General features: G+C 43.1%; 1 protein-coding gene across 1 annotated transcript in view; it reads left to right on the forward strand.

Moving 5' to 3' along the window:
- Adamts9 (ADAM metallopeptidase with thrombospondin type 1 motif 9) overlaps positions 1–12,860 on the forward strand; it is a 161,981-nt gene that overhangs the window by 70,699 nt on the left and 78,422 nt on the right. The window contains exons 23-27 of the mRNA XM_055628553.1: positions 2,511–2,630; positions 5,517–5,621; positions 5,789–5,956; positions 7,808–8,074; positions 11,452–11,613. Coding sequence (XP_055484528.1) covers positions 2,511–2,630; positions 5,517–5,621; positions 5,789–5,956; positions 7,808–8,074; positions 11,452–11,613 — 822 coding nt within the window. The remainder of the gene's footprint in view (positions 1–2,510; positions 2,631–5,516; positions 5,622–5,788; positions 5,957–7,807; positions 8,075–11,451; positions 11,614–12,860) is intronic.

Genomic DNA, 12,860 nt, shown 5'->3' on the forward strand with positions numbered 1-12,860 from the left:
TATTATTATTATTATTATTATTATTATTATTATTATTATTATTATTATTATTATTATTACTATTCATTCAGTGTCCAGAAACTGCTGGATTTGAGTGTTAGCTGTGGTGGTTTCTCTGCAGGTTCTTTGAGATGCCCATGTCTTTTGTGGTAACACCTGCAGATAGGCTAGGCTTGCCTTCCCTTTCCAGTCTGCCTTTTACTCCTCCCTGCTCTAGACCACCACCAATAGCAGAGGTTCTAAGCGACATCCTTTTCACATTCCCAACCTCAGAGGAGAAAGTCTTTCCCCACTGAGTAGGAAGCACGAAGCTCGCACAGGGCCTTTCCACCGTGTTGAGGCAGTGCCCTCTCATTTGCCTGCACGAAAAGATTTTTTTAATGTCCCCAAGTGATTTTTTTTTCCTAATCAGCTGAGGTAATCATAGGTCCTTTTAGGTATTTTTTTCTTTCTGTTTTATCGACTTATGTGATAAATTTCATCAGTTGTTTTTGAATCAAACACCAGCCTGGCATTCCTGTGCTAAATCCCACATGACTAAGACCCATACTGTGTACAAGGTTTGATTGCTAATATTTTCTTGAAAGCGTTTGCATCTATATGTTTGCATCTTTATTTACAAGAGATATATTTATCTGTATTCTCCCCCTACCCATGCTTTTGATATTAATAACACTGGCCCTGTCAGACAAATTCTCAAGAAATAACTGAAAGTTGCATCAATATTCTTACCTAGGATGTTCTTTGCATTATTTTTTTATAAGAGACAATATATTTGGTTCTTGAATACTTCCTTGTGGGAAATGATCCCTCCTTAATATTTTGAGTGTTTGATTGATGTTAACACTTCTTTAAATATTTAGTAGCATTTGCTTGGACTTTATTGGAAATTTTTTATTATTTAGTCAATCTCTTTTTGTAGATATATGCATACATTTATTTCTTCTCCCTCTTTTGGTAATGGGGATTGAACCTACAACCTCATGTACACCAATCAGGTGTTTTCTCACTGAACCACACCTCCTGTCTTCTGTTGTTTTGTTTTATTTGTAACTCATTCAAATCTACTCTGGTATTTATTACTTTCTTCTTCTTTGGAGTTTAGCTTACTCTTCCTGTTGTTCCTTAAGATAAAATTTTGGGTTTTTTTTTTTTTATCTCTTTTAAAAGCCATGGAGTCTGATTGGTCATGGAGCCTGCCTTGGAATGTGATTGAAACAGTGTCCCTTCATTGAAGAAAACTCAACTTAAAGTCGCCACATAATAGGACACAGTACTGCAGCTAGACACCGAATGCTACCAATTAAGAAACATGGTGCCAGGAATGGGTTAAATCTTTTTGAGTCACTCACTGGCCAAAGGGGTCCCATAGACACTCCTCCCCCAGACTACAGGCTATTGCCAATGCTATAGGTCACCCTCCACAGCATGAAGGCAGGCTCCTATTGCTGGTTAGGCTATTGTTTTGAAGTTTTTCTTCCTAATTTAGATAGCCATTTGCCACGATCCATTTCTCAATGAGCACTGCTTTCACCATCGCTCTCCCGCTCCTTTCTGTTTCTTTCATCTTTCTCCCCAGAATGTTTTCTAATATCTCTGTGACTCGTTCACTGATGTGTTGCTTGTTTAAGGATTGCACCGGTTATCACACATTCGGGAACTTCCCGGGTTTGCTGCTGTTACTGCCCCATTCCATTGTTGTCAGAGAAGATATCTCTTAGATGTGCTGATGCCTGTTACGGTGTTTCACGTGCATTGAAATGAATGCGCAAGGTGGTTGGAAGAGCAGAAATGGCACCATACTTTGTTGACCAGTCTGGCAGCCTCTTTCTTCATTGAGTACTCACCTATTTCCTGCAAGTTTTAAAAGTTATTATCATTAGATCTTCAGCGCCAGAAACGGTTGACTTCTATTCACTGTTGCTGGTGTCCCCCCTTCCCACCCCTTCCCTTGGCCTGTAACTCTGGCCGAATGCCTTGTAGCCACTGCATTGATCTCTGTATTGCGTGTATGCTGTGATATACTTAACTAGCTTGGCTGCTGTTTGTGTAGGTGCTTTCCAATAACTTGTCTCTTCCTTATTAGTAACACTGCCAAGAGCAGCCTACGCAGAAATATTGAAACAACTTTCAATTATTTCCCAAGAATTTTTTTTCCAGAGGTCAGAGATCACAGCGGTCTAAATGCCTGTGGTCACCAGGATACCCTAGTAGGCAGATCATGAAAGGTATGAAACTTGGGGAGGTACGCTCCTCTCCCTGGACTTCACAGCCAAAGAGTTGTACCCCTGCAAGTGTAATTCCAGGAGCAGACAGAAATCATTCTAAACCTCATTGTAATAACTGACCAGCGTAAACTGGATGAAGCAGGATTCATAGTTTTGCCTAATCTCGGGGTGACAGCCCTCGAGTCCACTGTGATAGAAGGACTTTTCTCTTGCAGAATATTACGGGACGAGTACGTGAAAGAACAGGTTCAGTGAAATTTTTGTTTTCTTTTATTCCCCCAGTGCAGTGTCACTTGTGGACAGGGGTACCAGCTAAGGGCAGTGAAGTGCGTCATTGGGACTTACATGTCGGTGGTGGATGACAATGACTGCAACGCAGCCACTAGGCCAACCGACACGCAGGTGGGTCAGCCGCTTCAACTCGGGTACTGGCTTTGGGCCGGAGAGGGCCAACATGTCTCCCTGGGTCAGACGAAAGCAAAGCATTTTCATAGGGAAATCCGTACTTAGGACCAAAGTGTTAAAATATCTGGGAATTACTTATTTTCTACAATTAGAATCTAATTTTTTTTTCTGGTTTTGTCTTTCTTTGTGTGTGTGTGTGTGTGTGTGTGTGTGTGTGGTTTTAATTATCTGTAGGCTAGCATTTCATTCTTGTTGGGTAGCAAATATTAGCTTATTTTCATCTTGAACTCGGATATCTTACATAATTTCTTTGGCGATTCCTCCGGTAGTTCAGGCGTAAGTGCAAGAAACGTGTTCTGCTCAAGCTAGCTTGGAGCAGCTCTCAAGACTCAACGGCAAACTTCGCAGGCCTTGTGAGCAGGAGGCTGTGTGGGGCTGCTCTTAAAACTGGAAAGTCCTGGGGAGGAGGAGGCTGATATGTCCTCAAAACTCACCGCCTAGAATGTTACTAGGGAATCCAGTCGCCTGTGCTCACAAGGTCATTGACACCTTGTGTGTACAGAATCTCCCTGGCTCTGTTATCAAGGTCAAGTGTGTAGCTTGGAAACTGGCATGGTGAGAAAGCTCACAGCACAGATATCAGCAGGTGCTATAACACGCAGCTTCATTTACTGTTTTGTCAGCTGTTTCCAACTTAAGACAGTGATGCAGAGACTTTAACAATTTGCAGTTGTTTCACAAGAATCACACCCAAAGGTGAATATTTGAAAATTATTATCTGGTTCTGCAAAGATAGTTTCTTCAGTAGCATAAGGTCTCAGGCAGCCCAGGCTGGCTTGACTTTTTGTAGCCGAGAACAGTCTTGAATTCCCGGTCCTCCTGAGACTCCACACATACGCTCCCCTGATTTAAGCAGTCCTGAATATTGAACCTAGACTCTCATGCATGTTAGCAAGGACGCTAGCTACTCAGCTACATCCCCACCCTCACCTCAAAGAGAGCTTCCAAGGTGGTAGTTGGTGAGTCAGGGGCTGGTAGAGATCTACATTTCAGTTTCCCCTTTGCCGAAACACCCAAACATTATAATTCAGTTGCACACTTCAACTGGAAATTTTTTTTTTTTTTGGCAATTATAGTCATCCGTTGGCAGTAGGTTCCAAAGCTGAAGAACAACAAAACGTAGAAGTCTATTATTAGAATCAATTGGCTATGTGAATTTTGAGATAATTGTAGGTTTTAATGTCATCTGTCAATTTTTTGCTCTATATCCTTCAGCTCAGTAAAATTTCTAAGTCTACGCATAAATGCAAATATCTGCATGTAACATGTGTTTGGATGCACAAACACACACCTATGCATACACAAGTGTGTGTGCACTGTGCTTTGTATGCCATGATCTTGGTATTGTTTACGTCAAGAGAAGATTTGAGTTTACATATCAGATTTGATAACTGCCAAAGACAGATTTGAGCCAAGTCTGGACTCAGAACTCATGTATAAACTTTATGTTTATAATTTTATTAACATGTTTAAAGTGGCATGGGGGGGCAGGGAATTGTCTGAGCTGGGAAAATTTTTTCTGCACAAGTATGAGAACTTGAGTTCAGCTTCTTGAGTATCCCTGTAAAAGCTGGGCGTAGCGGGTGTGTCTCCGTAACCCTGACGCAGAAAGCAGGGATAGGTGTAGCCCTGTAGCTCATGGGCGGGTAAGCACAGCCAATCAGTGAGCTTCACACTGTGTGGGAGTCCCTGTCTCTAAAGGAAGATACCAAGTGATTAAGGAAGATAACCAATCTCAACACCGCTGGCATGTGCGTGTGTGTGCGCGCGCGCACACACACACACACACACACACACACAGTAGTTAGTCCCAAAAATGTCTGTCCTTACATCAGGGGAAAACTTAGCAATTTCCTTAGAGATTCAGATGGGATTTCTCTCTTTCATTCTACAGTTATTTGTCCATAGGCTCCCATACCCAAAGCCTACGGATAAATTGTTTGTTTTGCAGAAGTCCCCTGGGACTCTGGAGCTCAGGCAAAGGAAAGGGCCAGATGTAGAGCCAGGTAGTTGGATTTTCATGCCGTGTATAAAGCTTGAAGGCAACCAAGCGTCTGTGACCTTCAGTCTCAGGCCCTAGCACTTTTGCTCTGTGACAGTTGACTTTTTGGTCTCTGATTAACTATGTATCAAACCAAAGGCTCCTTGGTTTGGCTGCTGTAAGCAGTTGCTGAGGCTGGGGAGTGACTATAAACAGGTGTGCCCTTTTGTCTTCCACTCTGTAAATAAGAGACTGGTATCCACCCCCAGATGATTGTGTTTACCACAGCAACTTTCTCTGAGTGACTGAGGGGTGTTATGTGAATTCCTACCATTAACCTGCAAAAAAAAAAAAAAAAAAAGTTCCTTTTATATCTAAGGTTGACCTTCAGGACCCCCCAGGGTGTTATCTGGGAAAACAAGTTCATGATTAGCAAATTTTGATTAGGAAACTGCCTGAGATGTGAGAACACAACTTAGCCTTGAGAATATTTAAACATTAACAGTAATTTTTAAACGTTATCCTGTTTTTGCAGACACACACACTCCTTCACAATGCTTCCTCTTCTATGAACAGGTAAATAAACAGGGCTTTAAGGATCGTTAAGGAATCCCTGCCCTGTGTTAAGGCATCCAGAAAATGAGTCAGATCGGATCCCTCTTTGCAACTGAAGAGACTGGGGCTGAGAGAGGTCAGGGGCCAAGAAAGGCCGTAGGGCTTGTAGAAAAGGGCAGGAATCAGATTATTTAGACTTCTTGATGCCCTGTGCTCTCTTCCCATGACTGTGTATCTATAAACATGTGTTGTCTTGAAGCTAAAATGTTTTCTTCTTTCATGTCTAGGACTGTGAATTATCATCTTGTCACCCTCTCCAACTGGGCCTGGAACCAAGGAGAAATGCACACAGTGTGCCCAGAACCCAGTGGCGATTTGGGTCTTGGACTCCAGTAAGAAAACAGACTGGGAGAAAAGTGGGGAGGTGTGCAGGGGAGGCAGATACTCTCTGACTTGACTGTAGAAAGGGAGTTAAGAACTTATAAGAAACCCGGCTAAGTGAAAAACACTAAGAAGCCATTTTGATGACATGTATTTTTCCTTTCACTCCAAAACCCAGTGCTCAGCCACTTGTGGGAAAGGTACCCGGATGAGATATGTCAGTTGTCGGGATGAAGACGGTTCTGTGGCGGATGAGAGTGCCTGCATTAACTTGCCTAAACCAGTAGCCAAAGAAGAGTGTTCTGTGACACCCTGCGGACAGTGGAAGGCTCTAGACTGGAGCTCTGTAAGCCTGGATTTTGTGGGGTTGGGTGGAATTGGAAAATGGGCAGGGGAATAAGGTCCATGCCTTGAATGGGTAATATTTCAGAGTTGACTTGAGATTTAAATCATCCTTTTCTACATACATGTATCTAGCTAAGTCTAAAAGAACTCCTAGTCAAATGTCCGAGGGATGCAAATTTTAAAAGAATACATGAATCTGTAGACAGTCTGCTCAAGTACCTGTCCTGCTGTGCTGATTACAAATCTCAGTGTGCCGAGGCCCATTCGTATGTAACAGACTTACAGAGCCAAACTAGTGGCAAGGAGAGGAAGAGGGCTGAGGGTTCCCCGGCTTGGCTTCTGATTGCTGATATGACCTGTGACCCCTTAAAAGCAGGTGTCTCCTTGGTTCCCTTCCAGGTGTGCCATAGGGACCTTCTCACCGTGTTCTAGGCACACAAGCATCGCGCACACACACATGTGGACTTTTGTGAGAGCAGATGATCCTTTTCCTTCAGGCAACTTCTGTTATCAGCTCTACAGCACTCCCAGAATCCAGGAAGTCGCTTAGGTTAGGGAGGCTGCGGAAAAATAAAATTAGCATTGCAGGAGATTTCAAAATATGTGTTGAGGCATGGAGTCACACAGCTATGGAGAAACCTCGTCATTTACTGGTTGCCTGACTTTGAGCAATTTAAAGTCTTTGAGCCACATATTTTTCTCTCCCTGCTTTTAAAAGAAGAGCAGGCCGAGGACATGGTTCAGTAGGTAAGAGTGCTCTCAGTGCCAGCATGAGGACCTGAGTTTAAATTCCTGACACCCATGTAAAAGCCGGGCATGGCGGGCCTGCTGGTAACTTCAGCACTGGGGAGCAGAGACAAGCACATTCCAGTGGATCCCCAGAGCTTGCTGGCTAGCCAGCCTAGCTAAAAATCGAGGCTTCCAGGGGGATGAGATAAGGAACTATAGAGGGACAACAGTAGTCATTCTCCTCTGGCCTACACACACACACACACACACACACACACACACACACGCACACGTGCACACACGCGCGCACATACACACGCACACACACACAAACACACCTACACACATGCATATACCACACACAAATAAAATTGAATAGGGAAATAAAACAAAATTGAAAAAAAAACAACCAGGTTAAATACCTATGTTACGACATTGTTGGTATGATTGAAACTATATGCATTGAATGCTCAGCAGAAAACAGATACTCAACAAACGGCAATCTCACTTTCATGCATGACGCGGAGGAGAAAGCTATCTGTGTGGCACCTCAGGTACTACAGCAGATAGGATGCCCTGGAGGCAAGAGGTTCTTGACTTGCTCGAAAAGCTTTACATGCAGCATATGAAGAATGTGAGCAGTCAAGGAAGCAGCCAGAGGCTCAGTACCCAGAGGCCTAGCAAAGCAATGAGGAGGAGTTTGGATATTGCGTTAAGTGAGCTGGGAAGTCACCGGATGGGTGCATGAGCTAAGTTGTAATGGGTGTCGTTTTGTCACTGGCAAACAATACAGTTGTGGGGTGTGTCAAGTCCTCAGCAGAATAGTCCAGCTGATAACTATTACATTAATCTCCGCAAGGGAAGGTTATGGCCTTCTTTGGACAAAAGTGAAGGTCGAAAGAGAAGTAGCTGGACTGTATGAATTTTTAAAATACCAAGTTAACAGCATTTCTCCATGAAAGATACTGGATGGGAAAGGAAGAAAGCTGTCAAGGCTGACTCTAAGACTTTTAGCTGGGCAGGGGGAGGGCAAACGTTCAGCCACTTGAAGGAACACAGCTTCAGGAACGCCGCTCTGACTGGCAAATGACAGCTCCTCTTTCTCTCTGAATGTTCAACATAGTGTTCCGTGACTTGCGGGCAAGGTAAGGCAACCCGGCAGGTGGTGTGTGTCAACTACAGCGACCAAGTGATCGACCGGAGCGAGTGTGACCCAGATTATGTCCCAGAAACCGAACAGGACTGTTCCATGTCACCGTGCCCTCAACGGATCCCAAGCACTGGCTTGGCTCACCCATTTCAAATCGAGGCCTTCCGCCCCAGGAGTGACAGCCCTAGTCGCACCCACGTGCTCGGAGGAAACCAGTGGAGAACTGGCCCTTGGGGAGCTGTGAGTATCTGCTTTGTTTGCTTCTCTCCTACTTGAGTGGTGCCTGGGGAAACACAGGCTGGAATTGTTCTGAAGCAATTTCCCTCTGAAAGATTATTGGCACGCGTTTGCAATCAGGTTGGGTGAATACAATAAATAGGTCTATTGCAGCCTCAGGGGAGAGCCCCTTTGTACCTGGAGGAAGGGTTGTCACTCTTAGGTGACTAGACTTTGTTTTTGAACCCTGAAGGGGCAGGTACAGTATACCTAAAGGAGAAAGGGCAAAGAGCCTTTTCTGAAGAGGAATTCGTTTTTTCTCTCTTAAATGTTTATTTATTTGTGTGTGTGAAAGCCTGCTACTGCATGATTGTGAAAATCAGTCCATGGATGTTTGAAGTTGATTCTTCTCCTTCCACTGTGTGGGCCCAAGGATGGAAGTCAGGTGATCAGGCTTGGCAGCAAGGATGGTGTCCTGATCTCCCAGACCAGAAAGGTTCTTAATGGAGGCAGGGGTCCTTTCCTCAGTAAACCTCAGTTTCCTCATGTGCAAAAGGATGACAGTGTTAAGCCCTTACTGTAATTTCACAAATTGAATGAGATTGACTATGTAAAGTGCTTTGTCCTCAGCTGCAGCATAAAGTCCAGCAACTACAACTGACTTATCTTTCTCATGGTCACTGTTATTGTCCTTCCAACTGCAAAGGCCTTGAAAAATATTTAATGTCAAAAGAAAAGAAATTGCATTTGGATGTTTTAAACTTCTATGCGGGATGCTTTTTCAAAAACACATTGCTGAGTACTGAAACATTTAACAGTATTCCAAAGGGAGAGGGTGACAATGAATTCTGCTGTCCAAGCAATCAGAGTGGGTATGCTGATCACTAGTTTTGTACTTTTAGTTTCCTTTTAGTACCACTAATTGTGTTAAATTATTTCTGGGCCGAAAGGAATTAGAAGCCTGCCACTCCCCCAAAGTGGGTGTGTAAATGCAGTGGAAATACTGGCCTGTGAGTACTGACTGGATTCTGTGGTTAGACCCCTGAGCATGGCTGTTGGCTTCCTGACCCACCACCAGCTCCTCTCCTCCTCTCCTGTTTCCTGCAAGTCTGTCTCCCTCCCCTGCCTAGGAAAGGCTTCAGTTTTAAATAACTGTAGAGTGTCATCAGGGAGAGAAACTACTGAGTGTGTTGTAGTTTTCCTGGTTGAAAAAGAAGGAAGTCACAGATGTATATTTTGATGATGCTGTGAAAGTTTTTTTGTTGTTGTTGTTGTTATTGTTGATGTTTGGTTGGGATGGCGTTTTGTTTTGTGGTTTAGTGCTATTTTCATTTAAATCCACTTATAGGGAGGATATATTTGTTTCAGATTAAAAGATTCTGCACTAGCGTAGAGTCCCCAGTCTAAGAGGATTAGATAAGGAAAGAATATTATTTTCCTTATGATGCCTTTGGTTTCCTTTTGTGTTTGTTTTTATCTTTCTTTTTTCCAAAGTGAGGCTTCAGCTAGACAGTCTAATTTTACTTATTTACTTATTTTTGCCTCATATTGTCATTTCTAATTTCCCTGGAGAGTGCAGTTTGCAAGTGCATTTTTGCATTTAATATGACAACTGTGTGAGCCCAGTTTGAAAACCTGGGTGTTCCTTATATTAGGGTAACAAAGCTCATAGGTGACAGGATAAAGGAATGATACAAAACTGTACCACCCAGTGAAAAGCTCAAGGGATACTACAAGTTCATTTACAACATGGAAGGCCCTTGCTAGTGTTATAATTCTGCAACTCAGAGCTAATTAAGATAATTTTACTTTGTGTGTTTATTATATATTAGTTTGAAACTAAAACAAACAAATGAAAAACCAAACATTTCAGGCTTGGAGAATGTATACCAGGGAAAAAATAAAATTTTGTAAGACAAAATACACTTAAATAATTCTCAGATAGATATGCTATCCCAGTCTCTGATTGAAAGGTAGAGTTTCTGCATACAGTGGATTTTTTCCCCTTTTTCTTGTTTTTTTTTTTTTTTAATTTTTGTGCACACTTAAGAGGAGATCAAAGGACAAGTCACAGATTTCTCTTTCCACCATATGAGTCCTAGGAATCAAACTAAGGACATCAACTTTAGAGTCAAAAGACTTTACTTACTGAGCCATGTAGACATCTCATACATTGTTAAATCACTTACAAATCGACCAAGATAGGTAAGAAACTGTTATTTCCCAGCACAGAATCTAAACTGCAGTCAAATGCACTCTGCAACATTTTTGATCTTCACATCTTGATATGGGGAAGGCTGGCTAAGGCATGGTATTTTTAAATGGCTTCAAGAACCAGTGGATGGGGTGGATTTTGTGATCCCCTGTCTGCAATCCCAGCACTCTGGAGGCCAAGGCAGGAGAAACCCTCGTGGGTTTGAAGCTAGCCTAGGCTACATAGTGAGGAACTTTCTCAGAAGATTGGAAATAAACCCAAACCACTCGGCTTGTTGGTTAGAGAAAATTGTGTTGCTTCAAAGACTCAATGAGTATAAGCATGCCAGTTTTACAACAAGGGTCATAGCAGAGGGTGCTGGGAAATTCACCAGGTTAAAAAGGTAAGGAATTTCTGGAAAGAGAAACACTCCAACTGTAGATTCATAGGAGAGCTATGAGAAGTGTGTGTGAGAAACCAACTGAAATGCAAACAACAATGGCCATTCAAGAACATTCCGCTGAAAAGGACCAAAGAGAGATTCGTCAAGAGGGAATTCGACAGAGTTCATTGAGGAAGCGAAAAGCAAAGAAAACATGCTTTACTGTCATCAGCCACTGAAGTACAGGTTCTTGCAAAGGTGGGGGGGCAGGGTGAGGGGGATCTTCACCTACTAGGAAGCAATGTCTAAATGGCATTCTGTGGTACCGTTATGTAGTCATTGAATGAGCTCACCCGGTATGAGGCTCAGTTTCCTCAACCGGTAACTTATTAAATACAAGTGAACCTCCGTGTTGTAAGAGGCTCAAACATTGCTTCTAAAGGAGCTCTTGACAGTTTGAAAAAAAAAAAAAAGTCCACAGACTGTGGTGTCCCTTGACACTTCTATCCTTCTCAGAAATGAGGACAGGACACACGTGGACAATGATCAGGGCTTCACAGAGAACTCTAAACATTATCGCTCCTGGGCCTGAACGCCTGCTGATGGCCGGGAGAATGTGCAGAGAAGCCCCTCTCTACTGTCCAGGCATTTGCTTATGTGGACAACGTGAACAACCCCACCTCGAGGACGTGACGTGCCCAGTTTCTCAAGTACCTTTCTCCACTGTGTGTGTGAGAGACTTGAAAGCGGTCTCTGTCCAGCTGATTTCTGTGTGGGTAAGAGACAGCCGGTGCTGAGGATAATTCTGCTGCTCTGTGTGCTTAGTGTTCTAGTACCTGTGCCGGAGGCTCCCAGAGGAGAGTTGTGGTGTGTCAGGATGAAAATGGATACACTGCCAACGACTGTGTAGAGAGAATCAAACCCGATGAGCAAAGAGCCTGTGAATCTGGCCCGTGTCCCCAGTGGGCTTACGGTAGCTGGGGAGAGGTAAGAGCGAAACATTTGTCTGTCTGTCCTTTGTTGACTGGGTGGTATTGTTTAATGCTTCATTTTTTTCAGAACTAAATCTAGGAGAAGCTTCTAAATCTGGGATTCCCTCAGAGATTTCTGTTAGTTCTATCATGCTTTTTGAATGCACTAACAAGATAAAGCTTAAATATGTAGGGGGTGGGGAATGAGGAAAGATTGTGCATAAATCTAAGTTATTAGCTAACCTCTGATGATTAAGAAATGAATGTAGCTCACTCTCTATGTGGGTTCCCTAGTAAGGGGAGCAGGGGTTACCTCTGATCTTTGATTACTTCCCCCTGGTGGGGCGTCCTTGCCAGGCCAAAGAAAAAGAGGATCCAGGCAGTCCTGATGAGACTTGATAGGCTAGGGTCAGATGGTAGGGGAAGAGGGCTCCCCCTTTCTGTGGACTAGGGGAAAGGGGGTGGCGGGAAAGGGGAAGGACTGGGAGGAGACAAGGGAGAGGGCTAGAATCGGAATATAAAGTGAATAAATTACAAAAAAATAAAAAAGAATTGCTCTCAGAAATAGACAGATAAATAAGCAAATAAGAAATAATTGCTTTTAAGGGATGGAAATCACATGTTAAAGTCCCACTTACTGTTTCTGTTATAGTTTTGGGCACACTTTAGTGCCTTCCAAGATTTCAAATTCTTTATAAAACCTGGAAGGGTGTTATTCCTATTTAGAATGAAGTTAGGAATTATGCAGTTTTAATAGAGTAGTGGTTGTAGGTTCCCCCTGGAAGACCACAAATTCAACCGCAGGACGTCGACTTTCCAGTACTGTGCATGATTTTCTTCTTGTTGAACACACCTTAAGTCCAATTAGAAAGCTATTGGTTGCTACCAAGGTATGCATGCCACCACTGCACCCTTAGGGATACTGTCATGCTGGCACCCTGAAAGCTAGTCCTCAGGGAGGAGGCTTTGAGGTCTGAACCAGCTTGGATCCTCTGGACCCTGTTTTTTAAATACATGGTGTCTTCAGCAATAGGAACTTACCTTCCATCTCTAGGAGGCAATCAAACGCAACAGCAACAGCCTATGTTTTGGGAATCTTTCAGACAATTCTGACCAAGAACTCGAAAAAAGGCTCGTCAGTCTGGTGTTAGGGTTTTGTTAGCACTGTCAGCCCAGACAATTTTTGTGACTATACATGTATGTATATACAAAGACTTGTCAGTATTATATGTAATGTTAGGTCGATAGATAATACTATGATTC

Source organism: Psammomys obesus, unplaced genomic scaffold (genome assembly GCF_907164565.1).
Source record: "Psammomys obesus unplaced genomic scaffold, mPsaObe1.curated_primary_1811, whole genome shotgun sequence".
NCBI classification, from domain to species: Eukaryota; Metazoa; Chordata; class Mammalia; order Rodentia; family Muridae; genus Psammomys; species Psammomys obesus.